General features: G+C 36.4%; 1 protein-coding gene across 1 annotated transcript in view; it reads left to right on the top strand.

The window, feature by feature from the left end:
• NEBL (nebulette) overlaps window positions 1-23,845 on the top strand; it is a 119,978-nt gene that overhangs the window by 21,717 nt on the left and 74,416 nt on the right. Inside the window, 6 exon segments of the mRNA XM_017869178.1 lie at window positions 5,582-5,683; window positions 6,654-6,760; window positions 13,253-13,261; window positions 16,262-16,361; window positions 17,726-17,830; window positions 22,110-22,214. Of these exon segments, the coding sequence (XP_017724667.1) occupies window positions 5,582-5,683; window positions 6,654-6,760; window positions 13,253-13,261; window positions 16,262-16,361; window positions 17,726-17,830; window positions 22,110-22,214 (528 nt within the window).

Below are 23,845 nucleotides of genomic sequence, written 5' to 3'. Positions count from 1 at the left end.
TGCGTTTCTCTTACTGGCCATGTCTAACCCAGAACCATTTAAGGAAAGGGATTCTGAAGGATGTAGTTCCAGCCTTAGAAGGGAGTGTTGATGTAGCCCAGTTGAGTCAAGACACATCAGGTATAAAGTGAGGATTTAATGAATTGATGCAGAAAAGGATGGCCTGGCACCTTGGACACTCTGCATGAGCATGGGGAACGTGCAAAAGACATGGCTGTTATGAAACAGAAGTGGAAGGATTATAAGGAGAGAACAAGCTGAGATTAAAAGAGAATAACATAAGATAAAAATATGAGCTCAGGGTGAAAGTGAATATGGTAAGATAAAGAAATTCAGAGAGAGATTTTGATGGACTTCAAATATTTGTTGGAAGTAACAAAGAACAGATTTGGCACTATAGAAAATGTGAGGCTGGGTGCGGTGGCTCACGCCTGTAATCCTACCATGTTGGGAGGCCAAGGTGAGAGGATCACTTGAGGTCAGGAGTTTGAGACCAGCCTGGCCAACATGATAAACCTCATCTCTACTAAAAATACAAAAACTAGCTGGGTGTGGTGGCATGCACCTGTAATCCCAGCTACTCAGGAGGCTGCGGCAGGAGTATTGCTTGAATCCAGCAGGTGGAGGTTGCAGTGAGCCGAGATCATGCCACTGCACTTCAACCTGGGTGACATAGCAAGATTCCATCTCCAAAAAAGAAAGAAAGAAAGAAAGAAAAGTGAAATGTAGGCTGTGTTAGAACTCTCTAGATTTAGTGACAGCAATCTATTTCAAGTTAGTGCAAGGGAAAAATGAGATTCTGTTGTGTATGTAATTGGCAAATCCAAACTATCTTCAGGCATAAGTGGGCTGGAGCCTTCACGGTGTTACCAGAACTCTTCTTCTCTCCCCACCTCTGGGCTCTGGGACGTGTATAACACTTTCAGATAGGCGCTTTCTCTGTGGATTCAAGGTGGCAGCTGGTGTTTCCAAACTTTAATCATCCTTACAGCAGCCGATGTCAGAGAAAAGAAGAGCAGCTCTTTCTCCTCCAGCCTCAGATCATTCAAATGACTCTGGCCTTGCTTGGGTTATGTGTCTGTCTGGTTTCCAGATGGATGGGGTATCTGACTGGACAGCCTAAGTCAACATGAAGGCAGGCTGAACAGAGCCCCACCAATCACATGGAGTGATGGGGGAGCTGTTTCCAGATATAAAAACCTAGGCTGACAAAAAAATTTAACACATGCCCACTACAAAGGGATTAGATAGGAGAATGACTTAGATAAATGAGAAAGAGTAAAGAGATAAATTCAGTGAAAAGAAGCCAAGAGGAAGAGATCAAGCATGTAAGGTAATAATTCTAGGTGTTCCTATGGAAGAAACCAGAATCACTATTTTCAGATAAGACTTTATACTGTTTACACTATTAAAAGGAAAAAGTGGATCATCTTGAGTACAAGATAAATGTATAAAAATGATAATCATATGATAATTTCTTTGCCCAGTGCCAGACATATAGAACAAAATGATGAAACTTCATTGAAAGGTATAATAAGATATTTAAAGAAATGGAGGAATATCCCCCTTTCTCCTAGGAAAAGACCGACATTTTGTTACAATATCATTTTTCTTTAAGGCATTTTATAGAATCAGTGCAATGCTTGTTAAAATTACAGTTATTTCCTTTGTGGAATTTACTAAAATTATTCTAATAAAATAAGAAAAGAAATAGATGAGTAGTAAGGAAATGAAACTTTAACAGATATGATTGTTTGAAAAATTTCAAACAGTCATACATTGAAAAATGTATGAGCGAGGTAGTGAGTGTTAAGTCCTTAATATGGTACATAATAGTCTGAAATGGAGACTATTATTATTATTTTCCTCCCCTCCTCCTTCCTTCTTTCTTCTTCTTTAATCTTTCTTTCTTTTACCTCCTCTTTCCCCCCTCCTCCTCCTGTTCTTCCTCCTTCTTGTTTGTTCTCTGCTATGCTCTGAAGACGGAGTAGGGAACAAGACATTAAGGAAAATAATGTAAAAGCAATTATTGACCCTCAAGTTCACATGTCTGCTGAGTTGATGATTTCTTCTTTTCCCTGTCCTTATGCAAAACAAGATTTATAGAGCACCACATTGTCATGAGAAGACTGAAGAGTGAAGGCCAGTCCATTGTTCCAATATGGTTAGCATTTAGGGTTTGAATTTATTAAGGAATAGAAAAAAATATATATGTATACACACACTTTGACCTCCAGGCCTCTCTTCTGCTGTGTTACGTTTTTTATTCTTCCTGAGTTCTGATGGGTGGTAGATTGGAGCAAATACGTATTGAGAAATGTCAGATGAGCTTCCCTCAAACCTAGTGTTACAGGAAATGGGTCCTGATCCAGACCCCAAGAGAGGGTTCTTGGATCTCACACAAGAACGAATTCAGGGTGAGTCCGTAAAGTGAAAGCAAGTTTACTAGGAAAGTAAAAGAATGAAAGAATGGCTACTGCATAGACAAAACAGCCCCAAAGGCTGCTGGTTGCCCACTTTTATGGTTATTTCTTCATTATATGCTAAACAAGGGGTGGATTATTCATGCCTCCCCTTTTTAGACCATATAGGGTACTGGCCTGTTGTTGCCATGGCACTTGTAAACTGTCATGATGCTGGTGGGAGTGTAGCAGTGAGGATGACCAGAGGTCACTCTCCTTGCCATCTTGGTTTTGATGGGTTTTAGCCAGCTTCTTTACTGCAACCAGTTTTGTCAGCAAGGTCTTTATGACATGTATATTTTGCCAACCTCCTATGTCATCCTGTGACTTAAAATGGCTTAACCATCTGGGAATGCAGCCCAGTAGGTTTCAGCCTCATTTTACCCATTCCCTTCTCAAGATGGAGTTGCTCTGGTTCAGATGCCTCTGACACTAGCAATGGGTTAGGTGTAGGACAATGAGGCATCTGTGCAGGAAGCCATGTTGCCATTCCATGTATATTCAGATACCCTTGGAGATCGTGACATCAGGAGTGTCACCCTCTTGAATGTCCTCCAACATAAGCCCCCTTTCCTATGGAATATTCCCAGGGAGTGATATCCTGGAAGATGTGACAAGTGATCAGGCGTGGAAGCTTTTTTCTGTGTGGCTCCATGGTGTCCTCTTGTTTGAATTTGCAGTTCATGTCAATCTTAATATTTGTTGTGAGTCGCATATGCCGGCCTCTAATTTGCAATTTACATGGATGATGGGGCCCTATTCAGAGTCCTGCTCCTGCCGCCTTTGTGCTGTTCACCTCTCTTCACGCAGTCATTAGGCTGAACAGCATATAATTAGGTAACACATGTAAAGCTTAGATTTCTGAAAGGTTGCGGTTCTTTTCAGAAAGTAAGGGTTTCCATTTTTACCCTCATTCTTTCTAAACAAAAAGACATGTCCCCCCTGTGGTTTTCATATGAATGTAGTAACTTAGAAGCAGTTAGTCTTGTAGTTGGGTAATAATTTGGGTTTGTTTTCACCTGAGAGCCAGTTTTTGTTTACACAGCTTGTATTTAACTTGGCATAGGATGAGATTGATTTACCATCATTTGTGGATGAGCGTATTGCTTTTTGAAGCCGATGGAACTGGCCTGCTTGAAAACATTCCCTAAAGATTTAAAATCCACCCAACAAAATAACTCAGTTTCCGGCTTATTTTTATGTTTCTTTTACTACCTGTATGCATAAAACCTACCTGAAATGACTTGTTAATGTAAAACCTCTGAAAATATAAATGTGGAAGAAAACAGATGTTCCTTCTGAAATTATACTAATTGTGTTTCAGCTGTGTTCACTTGTCAGACAGATTCATGATTATAAGTGTAGTTTAAAAAATAGTCTTGATGGTGAAGCAAATGTAAGCTCATAAAAGAGTAAATAGAAGTGTATATAAATGTTTCATTGAAATAAAGTAACGTAATGCACAGGGAGTCTGTTGATGTATTAATGCATTGTCACTTCTTACACTTGATCTTATTTTTAAAAGGAGTAAGAAAGGGTGAAATTTTTAATTCTGCTAGATTGAAAGGAAACTAACAAGATATATTAATATTACCCAGAACACTGGTTTACAGCAGTCAACTAGGGAATTCATTAAAATTAGATTTTTGGGCACCATCTATCAAAATTCTGTTACAGAGGACTGTGGCTGGACCTCAAGAATCTAAATCTTTAATAAGTACCCCTAAATGATGCTATTCCAGAAAGGTTGCAGGCGACATTAGAAATATTTGTACACAATGTAATTAATCGTGCATTTTGTACAGATGTCTGGTGATACATTTCTTTCATCTTTCTATGCTCTGAAAAAATGAAGATGGGTTTTAAGAATGCCCATGACTGTACGCTTTGCATTATGACTTTAATAGAATATATTTTAATTGCCAACTGGTCCCTGGGGATATTGCCAAATAGAACCACATCTGGCAAACATTGCTTCAGCTCAAGACAAATCGCAAGAAATAAAGAAGTGAGCTGACCAGTGAAACATTCGCCATCGGACGTTATGCCAGTTCAATTCTTGTGTCTCTTTCCATTTGTCAGTCAAGTTCATCTAAATGACGAATGTGATCTAAAGTACATTTGTCAAAATTTATGTATTTTTCTCTTTAAATCTCTACTTACCATACTTTGGCTTGTGTCTAACATGCATTCAGAAGGCGAATGTTACTCAATGTAATTGTTTTTATTTTGGAAGGCTCAAGTCATTGCAATGATATTTATTGGGTGATAAAGCTATCAGTACCTTAGATCTCCTAGGCATGGGCCTTTGAACATTTGAAGGGAGAGAAGGGTGTAGTTGAAAGGGCAAATGCTGGAGAGCTACAGAGCTGCACCACCCACCATCCCCAAGGAAGTAATTTGCGATATTCTTGTGCTTGGGTTTATCTTGCACCCAGTGGGGCTTGAGACTTTGTGATGGACAAGTTGAAGTTCTTGATGAGGATATTCTGCTTATGAATATAAATATACACTTAGATACGAAGACATGCTCATAAAGTGGTAGATATAAAAACTCTTTAAGGTTGGTTTTGTGCCTTGATCTTAGTCTTATTTCTTAGGTAGCATAAATTCAGTTCAAGTTTGTTTTTGTTTTTGTTTTTTGAGACAAAGTCCCACTCTGTTGCCCAGTTTGGAGTGCAGCGGCGCTGTCTCGGCTCACTGCAACCTCTGCCTATCAGATTCGAGTGATTTTCCTGCCTCAGCCTCTGGAGTAGCTGGGATTACAGGTGCCCGCCACCATGCCCAGATAATTTTTGTATTTTTAGTATAGATGGGGTTTCACCATGTTAGCCAGGCTGGTCTGGAACTGCTGACCTCAGGTGATCCGCCCGCGTAGGCCTCCCAAAGTGCTGGGATTACCGACGTGAGCCACTGCCCCAAATATGTTAAATTAGTGAGACATAGGTATAGTATAAAGAGTTAATATAGCTATACAAATAGATGCACAAATAAACCAACGTAAGTCAGTAGGCTCTCTAAGCTATTATGATGAGAATAAATAATGTTATGAACAGTAGGACTAGTAGCTGTGAAATTACTAATTTATTTATTTTTTAACCAAAACTGTCTCTGATCAGATTTCTTATAGGAAAGACGTGCAGGACACTCACACCTACAGTGCAGAGCTCGACCGACCGGACATCAAGATGGCAACCCAGATCTCTAAGATCATAAGCAATGTAACTTCTCTTTCTAAACCTTGAACAGAAATGATTTCTTACTTTTGTAGGAGACAAAGCATAGCTTCAGTGATTGGATGGTTAATTTAATTATTGTAACTAATCAATATAAATGAATAAATCTCAATTTCCCCCCCTAAATTATCTATTTTATTATGTTAATTATTTGGGTATATGCAGAAACAGTCCAAACTCAGATTGGCTGTGGCCAGTGTAATCGTTCTTTTAGAGAAATACTATTTAGGTATAAGTTGACATTCAGATGTCTCAGCCTGAAAGTCAAGGTTATAAGTCATATGGTCCCATATAATCTCTCCCCTCACCCTGCTCCAAAGACTCTTGCTTGGCCTTGTTTCCATATTGCTGCTGTTCATTGTGTAGATTCTCTTCCACCAACACTTACCTTTGTCCACTGTCTATGTGGCATAACTGTTTCTTATCTTCTCTGAGGTGCACACTTGAGTTAATATCATTTTACTTAAACATATTGAAAAACCTGGTTAAAAATGATGGTTTAACTTGAACCAAAATTTTTCATAACATGGGCTAAATTCACCCTAAAATCAATCATTACTATATGCAAATGCACGTCAATCAAGTATGGCCAGAACAGTTCCTGAGAATAAATGAAACTATAAAAGCTACCTATATGGAGAGTACAGGGTCTCAATTCCCCAGAAATTTTTCCGAATATTATGCTATAGTATTTATATATAATTACAAAGATGATGATGACTGAACACTTAGCCTCAAAATTAGTATTTTACTGCAAAAAGTTGAGTTTGTTCATGTAAGCACAGGATAAAATCAATTTCTGCTTTAGCAGTCAACATTTTAGTGTTTGATATGTTGTAAGGAATATTAATGGGATGAAGGTCTGTTATATTTTATTTTGGCTAATGTCAGTGTTTCCATATTGACATCATTGGAGGGCAGAAATACTTAACATTGTCTTATTTATTCATTTTAGGCAGAATACAAAAAAGGACAAGGGATAATGAATAAAGAGCCCGCTGTAATTGGAAGACCAGATTTTGAACATGCCGTGGAAGCTTCTAAACTTTCTAGTCAAGTAAGGCTCTAGTGATGATTCCACAATGACTTTATTCAGAGATTTTGTTTCTAGCAGCACAGGAAAATATTTCATTTTAGATAATATCTTTAATTGCAAGGATAAACAGAGATAATGTTTCTGAACCCATTTCACATGGGCTTGCAATCATTATGAATTTCAGTAAAGGAAAAAAAATTAAGTCTAATTTTAAGCATAAAACAAAGTTTTCTTTTCTCCAGGCATAAATCTGAACATTTTTCAATGACTTTAGCCATGTTGTCACATTTCCCTGGATTTCCAGAAGTCATTAATAGTCATACTAAATAATTATGTTTTAATCTACACACACACACACACACACACACACAGTTTTTAACTTAGTAGTAAGAATATTAATTTTCCCAATTTTCAAGTGCTTTTATTTAATCACAAAATTTAAAAGGGGAGATGAAAATTAAGAAAACTTTGAAGTCTTATCAAAGAGCATAAAATAAAGTCTGAAAAAGAATAAAGGCATTTTATGTTTTTGGCTGAAAGCCTCAATAGATAAAGATGTCAGTTCTTTCAGAATTATGTAAATGTCAGGCAACTTCTATTAGAATCCAACAAAATGATCTTAAAGTTTGTGTGGAAAGAAAATACCAGTGAATAGCCTTTAAAAGTATGAAAATGAAGACCAGTGAAGGGGAACTTAAGTTATGAGTTACTGTAAGTGAATAGAAAAATCACTGAAATTAAATCAATATGGGATTGGTGTAGTGAGAGATTAAATAATCAGTAGGATAGAATAGGGAGTCCTGAAATAGATTCCAATATGTATAAGAATTTAATATATGATAAAAGTATCGATTCAAGTCAGTGGGGGAGAAGTTGGATTAGCTAAAAAAATGGTGCTGACGTAACACACCGTCCTTCATGGGAAGACCAAAATTGGACCCAAATCTTAAACCGTATACAAAAATGAATTCCAGGTGGATTAAAAATGTGAATGCAAACAATAAAATAATTTAAAAATCTTCAAAGAAAATCCAGGAGACGCTGTGTACCACATAAGGATAACAGAGTTGTTCTTAAACAAGACCAGAAATCCAGAAGCTGTAATAGGTAGGCACATTAACTATATAAAATGAAAACTCTCTTAATGAAAAGGTAACGTTTGTAGAGTCAACAATAATGTTAACAAACAGTAATTTTACACATTTATACTATTTTGACTTCGAAAATACTCATTTCTCAAGTTGCAGAAATCTTACTTGAATTACATTTCAAAGTGGAGAGATATAAATGATGAAAGGTATGAAATCTGATTGAAGAGCCTAAAATAAGTCCCAAACAAATAAAAAGACATAGTATTCTGTTGCTGAAAGAGCCTTGATACTAAATATCCAAAAATGTTAATTCTTTCAAAGTTAACATTAAAAGCTCTATGCATTTCCAACTGGAATCCAAAAAAAGGGTTTAAAAAATTTTAATGAAATGAAAAACTTGAATAAATTAAATAATTCAGAGTTTATACAGAGAAGGATGTATCTGAGAATAGTTTTTTAAAATACAAAAAAAGAGAAGTGGTCTTCAAATATTTGGAAAAGTACTTATAATGCATTTGATGAGAACATTTTAATATTTTAAATATAAAATGTCTATAATATGCAATACCTATAAAATATAAATGTTCTTTAAAAGGAATTTATTTTGTATATAGTTTAAGATTTGGGCCCAATTTTGTTTTCCCATGAATGAAAAGATTAACAGCCCAGTAGAAAAAGGAGTAAGTGTAATGAATAGACAATTCACAGAAGAGCAAACATAAATGGTCAATCAACAGGCAAAAAGATGCCCAAATTTATTAGTAGAAAGGGAAATACCAACTGAGTGAAAGCAAAATGTCTTTTACACCCATCACAATGTGTCTTGTTAGTGTAGAGAAGAAGGACACGTCCTTAGAAAGTTCATGTGTAGAAGGTAGATTTTTGCTAATTTGGATTTAAAGGGAGAAGACAACTCTGCTCAAGGGGAAGGCCCCAAATACAGGCTGGGAATAAGTGTGCCAGGGAACAGGAATCTGATGGCAGAGGCTCTGAGCAAAAGGATATAGTTGTGCATGTATGAAAAGGAATTTGGGAGGAATTTAGATATTGTGTCATGATGGATGGGTCAATGTGTATTGATTTTGATGATAAGCCATTGCTTAGAGAACAGAATAGGAATAATGTGTTCATATATATAATTTTTCCCCATTTTTTTATTGTGATAAAATATATATAACATAAAATTTACCATCTGAACTGTTTTTAAGTGTGCAGTTCAGTGGCATTAAATGCGTTTATAATGTTGTGCTACCCTCACCACCATCTATCTGCAGGACTCTTTTCATCCTGTAAAAGTGAAACTCTATACCCGTTAAATAATAACTCCCCATCGGCCCCTTTCCAGAATAGTATGTTCTGTGAACAAATAATGCTAAAAAGAAAAAGTGATTTCAGAACCCAATCACAGGAAGCATTTCGGGGTTCAATTCCAAAAAGTAAACACCAGAACTACTTTTTGCCATGTTAACTGTAGTCTCTCAGGGAAGAAAGAAGACATCACTGAAGATTTTGAGCAAAGATTGGTTGTGAAGAAAATACTTAGGGAAGGTTAACGTGGTGACATTGGGCAGGAAAGTCTGGCTCACAAGTGGTGAACGTCCTGCAGGCCAGCTGGGCTGTGACAGTGGTAACCTGCAAATAAAATGATCAGTACCTGAATAGACTCTGTGGCCGTGGGAATGAAAATGAAGCAGACACAACTGCTCCCTGGGAGAGGCAGACATGAGAGATGCCCAAATGCAATTGTGCCTCACAGTAATTGTTTTACAGTTAACAAGGGACTTTCACTTAAAATGGGAGGCCGAGACGGGCGGATCACGAGGTCAGGAGATCGAGACCAGTCCTGGCTTTATACGGTGAAACCTGTCTCTACTTAAAAAAATTTACAAAAAAAACTAGCCGGGGGCGACGAGGCGGGGCGCTGTAGTTCCCAGCTACTCGGGAGGCTGGGCAGGAGAATGGCGTAAACCCGGGAGGCGGAGCTTGCAGGGAGCTGAGATCCGGCCACTGCCTCCAGCCTGGGTGGCAGAGCGAGACTCCGTCTCAAAATAAAAAAAAAAATAAAATAATATAAATGAATAAATAAATAAATAAATAATTAAAAATAAAAAAGCAACTTTGTAACTCAGGAGGCTACTGATGTGCAAGAGGTTGGGGACATGTCTCGGTGACACTCTCATTAAAAGGCTGTGACTCTAAGTGCTACATATTCCCAGCAATGCTTGTTGAAGAGACAGGGGATATGGGCCTCACTTTAGATTTCCAGCATAGCTACCTGGCCTCTTACAACTTCACCCTTTTCTGGGGACAAAAATTCCCCATCAGTTACACAGGAGAGAAAGCAAATTCTAGAGAAGCAGTATGGTTTGGTTTAGTGGTTAAGAAAATGTACCCTGGAGCAGGGCCCTCCTGGTTCTGTTGCTTGCTAGCAGAGTAACCTGGGACAAACTGCTTCATTTCTCTGTTTTTGTTTCCTCTTCTGTAAAATGGGGATGACAGCAACAGTGTTTACTTCTCAGGGTTGCTGTGAAGGTTAAATGAGTTACTTTGAGTAAAACACTTAAAATGGTGCCTGGCCCATAGAAACATGACATCATTTCATAGGAATAATTTTACTTTAGATAATCAAAATAGTTTTCTATTCTACATTTTTAGATGCGTTCATGCACAGAATGGAGCAGGAATACGAACACTGTGAAATTCTGGCCTTAAATTCATTCCATCACAATCCTGTTTGAGAGCCCTTAGAATAAAGTTTTGACATTTGAGCTTTATTTTCACATTTCAAATTCAATCCACAAAAATTCCCCCATTTGATCCTTACTTGGGCTTGAAAGCAGATTTTTTTTTTCTTAAATCTTAAATTATTTAGCAGATGAGTGATCAGATGCTTAAGCAGATTGTAATTTTTAAGTTACATTATAACTATTGTTGTTGATTTTTTCATGTCATGTAAGATTTTATAAGTGGTATAAAACTCATCAGAAAAGGGGAAGGTGGGAAAATAAATAATAGGAATTCTGGGATGAACTCAGTATATTCCATTTGTATTTTCAGGTATATCAATTATAGCAGAAATGTGGGCAGAAAGTTTAGTTTCTTATTTTCATTGACAGCATTAAAGCTTTTAGTTTGCTCCTCAACTAATGATAAAGGCACATAAATACATAGAAGGCAAACGATTCAGGGATTTAATAAGCAGGGAGATGAGGGGGATAGAATGCAGGGAGAAAAAGAGCACCAGAGCACCAGAAACACTGTAACAGAGAAGGGAATGACAAGGCAATGGTCAAGGTATGTGGGGATCAGATTTGTCTGATGAAAGGATGGGAACAGAGAGTGAATGGGTGGGATTCTCACATGTCTGTAAATTGAACTCTGTGGGATTTTACCCAGGAAAGGTAATGGGAACACATACCAAACCCTTCTTATATTAACTTCTACAATAGCTTTGCTCCCGCAGTTGTAAACTTCCCCTTTTTAAAATTTCCAATATAGGTAAAATTATGGCCAGGTTATTTTAAAAAATCATTAAAAAAATAAAGCAAAAATCTCCTGTGCCAAGATGAAGGGATTGGTGCATATATATCTCAAATATAAGTAGAGTAACTGTTGAATTCATTGACTTTAAAAATTCTAAGAGTAGTTGATTAATTAATATATCCATAGATCATCTTATCACTTGGAATTTGTCTATATGATGAATAGACTCCTTGTTCAGTTTTATAACCTCAAGGAAAAACTATATATTTATAATATTTAGGATTGTTCTAAAATTGCATTAATACATTGATAAGAATTTTTTTTTTTTTTTTTTTTGAGACAGTCTCTCACTCTGTCACCCAGGCTGGAAGTGCAGTGGCAGGATCTCGGCTCACTGCAAGCTCCGCCTCTCGGGTTCACGCCATTCTCCTGCCTCAGCCTCCTGAGTAGCTGGGACTACAGGCGCCCGCCACCACGCCCAGCTAATTTTTTGTATTTTTAGTAGAGACGGGGTTTCACGGTGTTAGCCAGGATGGTCTCGATGTCCCAACCTCGTGATCTGCCCGCCTCAGCCTCGGCCTCCCAAAGTGCTGCGATTACAGGCGTGAGCCACCACGCCCAGCAAGAATGGGTTTTAAACCTAAAAATCACATTATAAATTACCATGAAAATTTAGTAGTAAGCAGTGGCCTTAAATTGCAAGGGGTGTTAATTGGTTTGGACAATCTACCATTCTCCCCATCCTGGCAAGCACTCCCTCCACCAAACTTGTCACACCCAATTATCAGCTCAAATGTCATGTTCCTGACTCGCCAATTTAAATACTGCTCTCTTCCCCTTTATTCTCTGCCCTTCTTTACAGTTCTTGATACAATTTGTAGTAGTTGCATAATATATGTGTGTGTGTGTGTGTGTGTGTGTGTGTGTGTGTGTGTGTTTTAGAAATCCATTTCACTTCCCACAAGGCAGGCTCCATGGAGACAGGGCTCATATGCTTTGATCCACTATTATAGGAAAACACAGATTATGCTGCCAATAGATGTATAGAGCCTGATTAAACCAATATTCTCTGGATCATTAACATTTGGTGCAAAGTCAGTAAGATGTTATTTTGCAAGGAAAATAAGAGCAGAGATATTATATTGTGTAAAATTAAGACTTAAAGATATTATTGATTTTATGATGAGTTCTATGTAAAAATCTGTCCTGTCTTCCTTGACAGCTTTTAGTTTAATTTCATCCAAGATTGCTGGGAATTGATGTCTATAGATACACAGTATTGTGTTATTTGCTTACTTTTCATTTTCAGTGATAATTAAGGTACACTTATCAAGCTATTTCTTTGCTAAAATATGTTTACGTGATTATGGTGAAACACTTTCATTCAGGGTCTGCTTTTTTGTGCCTTTGCTGGCTTTTTGTGAGTCTGAGTCACAGGTGATGTCAGTATAAAGTTTTGGGTTTGCATGTTAGACTTCACACATACCCAGGTGCAGTTATGAGAATCTGGACCCTCATAGGAGGATCTGCAGATGTAACTTCTCATTTCTTTATATGAGAAGTTGTGCAGTTATGAGGAGCTACAATGCTGTCATTGTAGCTTAACAGTATCCATGTTTTCTCCAAGTGTGAGCCTCTGAAAATCCTGCTGTCTCTTATAATTTTTTAAAAAACATCTAGGAGTTTGATCCTATATACCTATAGAGTATTTTTTTAAAAGGTGATATTTCCATGATGTGATTATTATGCATTGCATGCCTGTGTCAAAACATATCATGTACCCCATAAATATAATACACCTACTATGTACCCACAAAGATTAAAAATAAAAAAATAATAAAAACAAAAGTGATAAATATTAGGACCACTAGGCACACTAGTCATAATGTAAATAAAGCCAGTCATATGGAGTAACTTCATTTGTTTCCAGAATAATTGATGTAGGTATAAGGAGTAACATTGGGTCTTAAAACCATGACAAAGTCACTCCAATACCTGTTCCTCCCTTTCTCAAATGATCTCAAAACTGGAAGTGTTATGCCTTGTTCCATGGTTGGATAACAAGTTATAGTCAAGGAAAAGCATTTCCTGGATCTCTCAGAAGATGCAAGCCTGCACGAGAAGGTAGACACACAGATGTATGAGCTCTAGGTTGAAAATACAATAGAATGTTGAGTATGTCTGTGTAGTTAGTGAGTGAACAAGTCAGAAGGTGAGTGATGTGACTCCCTTCAACCATTTGGTGATCTTCTTAGTTCATTTTACCTGCATTCCTTACAGAAAGAGCGAACTTAGAAACAATTGGGTGTCGGTGTCTGGTCCATGCATTTTTTATATAATGCAGTTATTTTACTTTGTGATTCATTAATGAGGGAAACTTGTGTTTTTTGTTCCTTAGGCATCTTGAATCAAATCACTCACTGTAGTGAACATTCAAACAAGATAAATTTCACAACACAATGCTTATTATTACATTTAATATGAATATATATGAATAACTGATTGATTATTGTTTCTTAGAAATGTGTAGATGGTCCCTGACTTCTAGTGGTTCAGTTTAAGACTGTTTAACCTTACCATGGCATGGAAGTGCTACACATTTAGTAGATACCATACTTCAAGTACCCATATAATGATTCTGCTTTTCACTTACCTTACAATATCCAATAAATTATATGAGATGTTCAACATGCATAAAACAGGCTTGTTATTAGATGATTTTGCCTCGCTGTAGGCTAAGGTCATTGTTTTGGGCATGTTTAAGGTAAGCCAGGTTAAGCTGTGATGTTTGGTAGGTTAGGTGTATTTGGTGCATTTTTAACTTACAATATTTTTAACTTATGATGGATTTATTGAGATGCAACCCCATCATAAGTTGAGGAAGGGGTTTCCGTACATTTACTTGGAAGAGCATATGCAAGGTTTAATAACAAGAAAGGAATTCATCAGTTTCATTTTCAAGTACTCTAGTGTTACTAAGCTGGAAACCTCAGAGTTTGCAGAAACAGTATGATGGGCTCTCTGTGTGCAAAGATCATATAACCTACTTTTGCCATTTAGCTAATACAGTGTTAATGAATGTGGCTGAGTCAGAAGTGTCATTCCAGTGGAAGGCTGTTGAAGAGTCCACCATCTTTGTTGAGTGAATATCCTTTAGGCACTAGAAACTTAGGAGAGACAGGACCAGTGACTAAAATATGGTAAAAGTATAGCAGAAGGGTGAAGAGGGCAAAAAGAATAAGACTATGGCCAGGGACAGTGGCTCATGCCTGTAATCCCAGCACTTTGGGAGGCCGAGGCGGGCAAATCACAAGGTTGGGAGATCGAGACCATCCTGGCTAACACGGTGAAATCCCATCTCTGCTAAAAATACAAAAAATTAGCTGGGCATAGTGGTGGGTGTCTGTAGTCCCAGGTACTTGGGAGGCTGAGGCAGGAGAATGACATGAACCCGGGAGGCAGAGCTTGCAGTGAGCCGAGATCGCACCACTGCACTCCAGCCTGGGCGACAGAGCGAGACTCCATCTCAAAAAAAAAAAAAATAATAATAAAATAAATAAAATAAGACTTTGAATTTACGGGCGGACCAGGCAGGGTGAATCATTGCTTTTGTGCCAGCTACTGTGTAAAGTACTGAAGGAAATCTAAATTTATTTCATTTGTAATTTTGTTCTTGATTTCAAGACACAAAATAATTTTAAAAGTCCGTTTTTCTTGTTTTAAAGAGGTCTTGCCAATTACTTAAAATCAATTTGTACGGTATTGAGAATATCAGAAAGTTGTTATTATCAAATGGAACCAGAACAGAAAATATTTCCTGTAAACCATCTCAAAATATTTACCAAATGCTGTATTCCCACCAAGATTTTCTCCAGCTCTCTCTCATAGGTAGGTTCCGGACATGTGTCCCGGAAGGAGACCATCACCCTATGCATGTCTAAAATACACGATGAGAGCCATCCCAAATTGCTTTTTAATAAAACCTTCTGCAAGGCAGAGCCTTTAGATGTATGCATAAAGATGTATTATCAGAATGTTGTTAGAAAACAAAACATTATAATAATTATAACATCAGAAAAATATTATGAGAGAACGAAACAGCTTACTTTGACCTGTGAAATCAGTACACCCTTTCCTGGCTAAAGTAAGTTAAATGGGGTGTGATATGTGAGTAGCTAGGATTTTTTTTTTTTGTAGTGAACCTGTGTTTATATTCTAATTAGTTGTGACATGAATTCTAACATTTCTGTATACGTGGAGAAAAATATAGTTCTACCAAATAAGTTCATAATCCCTTTTTGGTTGTTTTAAGAGTCCTTTAAAAGGAGAAAAATAATTTAGAGTGAGTATTGGAGATGGTTTTCCTGGTGAATAAATTGTGGAGTTAAAGCAGAGAAAGTTTTAAATTGACATTAAATTGACCCAGGACATTTCAGAAAATGTAGTTCCTAAGACTAAATTTTGAGCAAATGAAGTATAGGAAATGATGAGAAAACTGTGGTACACATCATGCTCTTTATTTGGAATAATTCCCTTAGGAAAATTTATATTTAAATTCTGGGGCCTAGAATCTATTTTCTAAATGTGGTAGACATTAAGACATTTGTGGTCTAGGTTTCTAACTGATCACAGATTATAGAAATGCAGAAATGAAAACTGACATTTAAAAATCTTGGTATTTTAGTGCATAATTCTCATTAATAGGATGTGAGTTCATGCCATTGCATTTGTGATCAATGTAGAAGTAGAGCTTTTTTTATTAAAAAAAAAACAAAAAAACACTTTATTCCATTAAGCTTTATAGAGGGAGATGGATACCAGGAATTTAAACTTTGCAACCATTCATTTTTAAGGTAGCTTTTATTTTATCTATGTGAAAATCAAATGTGTTACTTTTAAATGTAAAGATACGTGTACTGTTTATCTTTTCTCTTATGACAGATTAAATACAAGAAAATTTGATAATGAAATGAAGGATAAGAAACATCATTACAATCCTCTTGAAAGTGCTTCTTTTAGGCAGAATCAGCTTGCTGCCACATTGGCAAGCAACGTAAGTTGTAATTCGTAGAAAATTATTTTCAATATCTTTTGATTCCTTTTTTTTCTAGAATAGACTGTGTTGTAATTACTGATACTTAATCAAAATAATGTAGCTTCCAAGTAATTTGTAGTTGAACTGAAGCATATTTTCTAAAGCTTTTCTGAGAAAATATATTATTGTAATTAATTTTTAATGGTTACTGATTACTGATTAGTTAATAAGTAGTAATAGTATTGCAAATGAATTTATTATATCTGTTCAAGAGTAGAAATAGATTATAGAATTTTGCAGAGAAGTGGTCTGTATTACCACAAATTAGTGGTTAGGACAGTAGTTACCTCATGTAATTATGGCTGTGAAATTGAGTTTATTGTAAAGTACTGCCTGGTACATGGTAATTTATCATATAAAGAAATTTTTAGAAATTTTACTTTAATGACTTACAATTTATTTTTTATCCCTTACGTAAATGCTGTAAAATACTTCCTTATATGAATTGTTCTCATTCCATGTTTTTAAAAATAATGAAAATTAATTTTACAAGAAATGATGTTTTAAATTCTTGTTAAAATTAGAGTATAGAAACAGCAACATCAAAAAATTGATTACTTTGCTATAGGTGAAAATAGATTTCCTTTTCAAGTATAAAAATTAAGCATTATTGATCTGTTGCTTTGTTAGAAATAGAGATGAAATATACTTAAAGGAACCTAGAACATAGTGCTGAAAGCTAAAGGTTTCGAGTCAGATTGGTTGGATTTAAATCCTGTTTCATCACCTATTACTATGTGTTTGTCTTTCTGTGCCTCAGTTTTCTTATCTATAAAATGGGAGTACTTAAAATACGTACTCAATAAAGAGGTTATTGTGGAGGTTCAATACTTAATACATATAAAGGGTTTTAGAAAAATGGCACATAGTAAGTCTGTGATATCTTTGCTATCAATATTTTGTTATTACTGGTATTATATTTTCAAAAAGTTACTTTAAAAAAGTCTGTGGTGATAGGATGGAAAACATCAAAATCCTGAAATCTCCACAAGCGTAATTGAAATACTGTAGTAATTTCTAAAGAATAAAGTGGCTATTCTCTTTATTTTTTGAAAGCAGAGTTACTGTGAAAATTACTTTATTCTGTCAACATGAATATGTTAACAACAAAAGGAATTATCCAAGTATTTTCAAGCCCATATAGAAATAACGTTTTAAAATTCATTCCGTAGTAAATCAGCACCATCTAGTGGCTCCTTGTAAATTCGCCTGTCAATTTACCACTAAATAGTACTACTTTATGATGTCTGAAAAATGCAATAATGCAAAAGCATAATATTTTCTTCTCCTAGATGGTATTTTGTTCCATGTTATTTTCATAGGTGAAGTACAAGAAAGACATTCAAAATATGCATGATCCAGTTTCAGATCTCCCAAATTTGTTGTTTTTAGACCATGTTTTGAAAGCCAGCAAAATGCTCAGCGGCGTAAGTGGTTCATCTAATGGCCACCGTAGTTGCCTTGTGGCTCCAAGAAGCCAATATGTTTGCAGCATTCATGTGCTCACCTGCTTCCTTAGAAGGCCTGTGCCTCACTCCTCCCTCAAGAACTAACTCGTTGAAAAATACTCCTTTGCTTGCAGAAATCCCATCAGAGCCGTCACTTTGCAAAGGAGGTTCTTGCTGCTCTCCAGTATCTTCCGCATACAACTATACTTCAAAGTGTCTGCACAACGGCCTTTCTATCATTCTTCTTTCCCTTACTTCATCTGTGTTAGATTAAAGCCACTTGAAGTTCAGGTTCTCAAGTCAGGGCTATTTTATTTTATGCAGGCCAGACCAGAGTGTCTTTAGTATGCCTTCAGTAGCATGAAAAATTGTCTTAGTCTAAACTGTATTTTCTCTGAAAATAATTCCTAACAGCATTTATACTGCATTGACACATTGCTTTTAGTCTTGTCATGGTTTCCAGTGTTCTCGATCAAGGCAACCAGGAGAAAAGGGTGAGTTCTTCATGTCCTGATGAAAATATCTGGGTGCACTGCCCATGTAGTCAGTCCCGCAGGACTCTCACTACCCTGGATGCTGTTTCAACCCATAGTACATCAGGACCCTGAATTCGCTAGCTCTTGTAACTGACAACCCTAAGTCACAAGTGGCTCCATTTTGTACAGTCTAATATAAATTGTTTCTATCATCTCTTCAACAGAGAAAATGTAACAAAGTCATATGTTACTTATTTCATATATCATTTGTAAAGTTTAGATCTTCATTTAGGTGGTGTTTTTGCCTAGAGGACAGATTTCTTTTTCCCCATAGACAAATTGTGATTGAATGACTACTTCATGGGAGAGAAAGTTTAAGACTTAAAAAATGTGTTACTTTTGAATTGCCTACTTACGAAGTTGTATACATTGTATAAAGCTGTATACATTTGCTCAACTTTATTGTATATTAGAATGGCCTCCTTCATCTAGTATTTGTGAAGAAACAAAGAATAGCCTATATTAACATTTTCATGTAAAGAATTGGAATTTTGTTGATTTATAAAAGGTTGAATTAGATTGCTCAGTAAGAGATATTCTGCCAAAATTATCCATTTGTCATGGTAGCTGTTGTTTTAAAGACCCCTAGATGTCTTGAGCAATATCAGAATTACTTTTATTTTAACCCAAACTCTATAGAGTGATATGAATGAATGCCTTAATTAGTGTGTAAAATCATTCTAATTAAAATTTTGGGAAACATTTTCCCCTGGAAAATGGACCTCTTGTAGTGTTCAGTTTCTTTTATAATTTTACATAAATTAAGAAATGTGTATTTTGTGTAACTCTGTGTATCTCCCACTAGGAGGCAACAGAGACTGTTATATACGGAAAGATACGCATTCGAAGTTCTTTTGCAGATCTTAATTCAAATAAGTTTTCCTTGTTATTTTTTATTTTATTTTTTCTTAAATAGGAATTTCTGAAATTCTTTGTAACTAAAATGGATAATTGTGTTGGGAACAATATTTACTGAATTTTTCAGTATATATTAATTATTTTAGACATATTAATATGTATCTGTTGTGGATTTTAACTCAGTAGTGGACTATGTTGTAGTTTGTTACATTCATGATTATTTTATAAATACGTATTACAAGATAACTTCTAATCAGATTATAAAGTCTATATTATTCTCTTTCTTTCCAGATTTTAACTGGTTAAAAAAACAAAAAACAGTTTTTTTTTAAGATGGAGTCTCACTCTGTCTCAGGCTGGAATGTAATGGCGTGATCTCGGCTCACTGCAATCTCCACCTCCCAGGTTCAAGCGATTCTCCTGCCTCAACCTCCTGAGTATCTGGGACTACAGGTGCACACCACCATGTCCTGCTAATTTTGTATTTTTAGTAGAGATGGGGTTTGACCATGTTGGCCAAGAATGGTCTCGATCTCTTGACCTGGGAGCCAAGGGTGGGAGCCACCGTGCCTATCCCAAAAAAGACTTTTTAAAAAAAATATTAGAGGAGCCAAAATTTATCACTTGTTTCCTTCAATCAAGATGTATTCTGTGGGCTGGATACAGTAGCTCCTGTTTGTAATCCCAGCATTTTGGGAGGCCAAGGCAGGAGGATGGCTTGAGGCCAGGAGTTTGAGACCAGCGTGGGCAACATAGTGGGACCCTAGCTCCACAAAAAAGTAAAGAAATTAGCTAGGCATGGTGACATGCACCTATAGCTCCAGCTGCTCAGGAGGCTAAGATGAGAAGATTGCTTTAGCCCAGAGGTCAAGGTTGCAGTGAGCCATGATCCCTCCACTGCACTGCACTCCAGCCTGGGTGACAGAGCAAGACCCTGTCCAAAAAAAAAAAAAAAAAGTACTATATGAACATTTTCATGACCTTTCTGGGGGTGCTTTCCTCCCTGATTTTATTCTGGTTAGGTTTGGGGGAACATATATTGCAGCTCCCTAATTGACTGGAAGCACTTGAGGCCAGGCTCCCTCTGGGGACTATTGCTTTGTCTCACATGAAAGGGCAGCTGTCTAGTGGCAGGACACTTGGGCATCTGTTCCATTCCTAGCACTGGGCTTTCTTCCTCTTTCACTCTGAAATCCCTGGAGCATCCCCTAAGATCAAAATGCAAATTTCCTTATGGCCAGCTCTTTCCTGCTCCCTTTCAAATACTGTTTCTGTATCCCTCCACTCTATTGCCATTTTTACTGGCACCCCATTGCCTAATCAGCAACTATCTTTAGCTTCTTAAGTCTCTGTAGCCTTGAGTCTTTAAGAGCTACCATTTACTTCTAAAGGTCTTTTCCAAATAAGGCAAAATAACTAAGTGTCCAGTCTCCAATGATAGAAATTGTGAAATAATCATTTAAAAATTTTTCTAATTTATAATTGTTATTGATACATAATGGTCGTATATATTTATGGGGTAAATGTAATGTTTTGATACAGGCATACAGTGTGTATTGATCAAATCAGGATAATTGAGATATCCATCAGTTCAAGCATTTGTCATTTCTTTCTGTTAGGAATATTTCAATTCCACTCTTAGTTATTTTAAAATGTACAATAAATCATTGTTAACTATGGTCACCCTATTGTGGCATTGAATACTAGATCTTCAACTCATTCTCTCTAACTGTATTTTTGCACCCCTTAACCAACTCCACTTGAGGAGATGGTGTCCACTCTTCCCAGCTGCTGGTAACCATCATTCTACTCTGTCTTCATAAGTTCAGCCTCCCAAGTAGCTGGGGCTATAGGTGCATGCCATCATGCCCAGCTAATTTCTTTATTTTTTGTAGAGCTGGAGTCTAACTATTTTAGCTCCCACATATGAGTGAGGGAACATGTGAAATTTGTTGTTCTGTGCCTGGCTTATTTCACTTAACATAATGACCTCCAGTTCCATCCATGTTGTTGCAAATGGCAGAATCTCATTCATTTTTGTGGCTGAATAGTATTCCGTTGTGTATATGTACCACATTTTCTTTATTCATTCATCTGTTGATGGACACTTAGGTTGCTATTGAAACAATTTTTGTCATGTTGCTGCCTATTACATTTAGCATCTTTCAGTGGCCAGACTTGACATCCCTGTTCAATTCAGTCTCTTCCAAATTCAACTTGTTTTCTGTACGTCTAAATAGTAGCCTTCATCCAATTTTTTCACATTAAAAACTCAACTGACTGTTCCCAGATTGCTCAGTTTCTCTTCCGGGCACTTTTACCCTTTTCTTTTAGGAAAATAGTTGAATCATTTCTCTTACATTTTCCTTGTGAACCTCAGTCTTCTTCGTGGTGGAGTCTTTTGTATAGGACTTTTAATTCCTTGCCTCTGGGTTTCTTTTCCTCTATTCTTTTTGTTTTTCTTTCCTTCTCTCCTTTTGAACAGTGTTAAACATATTCCTGTCATAAGATAAGAGCAAGACAAATTGTCTTTATTTTGCTCCACTTTACCTATTTCCACGAGTCCCAGCACTAGCTTTCCGTTGCCACTCCCTGGTGTTGTGAATATCCTTTACATTACGTTTGCGGTTAATTGTCCTCTGCCTCTCTTGCGTGTTTCATATGCTGACCTAGAGTGGGTCTGTCTTGCATTGTCTGTGTATCTCAGTGTCAGAAACCTCCTACCTGCCAGCTAACTGCAGATGGGGACTTGGCAACGCTTTGCAGCTCTTGGTGGCTTGTATTGTGCAGTTTGCGTTTCTAAGTATTGATGGCTCTAATCAGTCTCTTTGATTCTAAATTTATTTTCACATTCTGTATTTTAGCGAGAATATAAAAAGATCTTTGAGGAAAACAAAGGAATGTATCATTTTGATGCGGATGCTGTGGAACATCTGCACCATAAAGGCAATGCCATCCTCCAAAGTCAGGTACGCACTTGCTGAGCACCTACCCTCCCTGCCAGGAAGTCTTAACCATCCTGAGGCCTGCCGCTCACTGCCGTACATCTTAACTGAGAATGTACAGTTGTAGAAAAGAATAAATCCTGAGAATGTTAACATTACTTTTGAAAATCTCAAACAGTATTTGCTATGTATGTATTGGGGTCAGGGGAGTTTGAACCGTATTTCAATCTAAAGGCATTTTGTAAAATAACCATTACTTCACATAATTAAAAAGTTACAAGGTAGGAATTAATTAAACTATGGTCAAACCACATGATGATTTAAATTTTTCTAGTGTCTTGATTTGTCATTTTGAGCAGTAACATTAATTTTCCAGGTGCAAGGTTTATTATAATTTTTTATTTCAATTATAAGTGTTATTAAAAAGGGAATACAGTCTTACTAATGTATTCTTGATTAATATTTTTTTCCAATATGAAATTCTAGGTACTCCCTAGATAAACTTAAAAAAGTCTTCTCTCTAGCATACTTTAAAGTCGCTATTTTAAAAAAAAATTCTGAGCTTAAATAGTTGCAAAAGATGTCAGTTCCAGCATCTGTTAAGATAAAATTTTATATCACTCTTTTAAATGTATTCTGTGGAATGTAAAGTCCATAAAATTTCATACTCACCTTCATTGGTTTTAAAATAAACAAAACAGTTCCCCTTTAAGTTTGGAAATATACATCATTTCTAAAAATTTCTTATTTCATTTCATTTATTTCACAAAATTTTTGTTTGAGATGGAATCTCGCACTGTCACCCTGGCTGGAGTGCAATGGCGCAATCTCGGTTCACTGCAACCTCTGCCTCATGGGTTCAAGCGATTCTCCTGCCTCAGCCTCCTGAGTAGCAGAGATTACAGGTGCCTGCCACCATGCCCAGCAATTTTTTTTTTTTTTGTATTTTTAGTAACGACAGGGTTTCACTATGTTGGCCAGGCTGGTCTTGAACTCCTGACCTTGTGATCCGCCTGACTTGGCCTCCCAAAGTGCTGGGATTACAGGTGTGAGCCACCGCACCTGGCCATTTCACAAAATTTTATCCTAGTGGTGTATGCTATTATACTTCCCAATACTTTTATTGATCACTCTATCATACTCTTTGCAACTAAATTATGTCTACAAATAGGTATTTAAAAATGTGTCATATTTCCTGTTTCATAAAGTTCTAAGTTTGAAAAATTTCTCTTGGGTTGAATTATCATTAACATTATTATTTTAATAACAAATACTTTTATAGATAATTATTAAACAAATTTTATTGAGAGTGCATTTCTGAATGAAATGAAGTATAAAAACTTCTATGAGTTTAATTTGAAAGAGTGTATTGCTTAAAAAGCCAACCATTCTGATGGCTTACATATTATTTTTTGTTATTGGAAGATAAAAAATGTCACTCATTTTATAAACCAAAGTAAGATGAGGATTGATTGTAATTGAATTAAATAATTCATAATATGATATTAAATATTGCATAGCAAAATTGATATAAATCATATAAGGTCTGCGTGAGTGTTTTACTCAGTGTCTATGAAAATATTCAACAGTCCTGGAGGACATCGTCTTCCCTTTGACAGAAAAACAGAGGATCATACCCATATTTTTTTTCTTGT

This window comes from Rhinopithecus bieti, unplaced genomic scaffold, assembly GCF_001698545.2.
Source record: "Rhinopithecus bieti isolate Rb0 unplaced genomic scaffold, ASM169854v2 scaffold_3043, whole genome shotgun sequence".
Taxonomy (NCBI): domain Eukaryota; kingdom Metazoa; phylum Chordata; class Mammalia; order Primates; family Cercopithecidae; genus Rhinopithecus; species Rhinopithecus bieti.
Note: the sequence above shows the minus strand (reverse complement) of the source record. Positions and strands in the feature narration are given on the sequence as shown.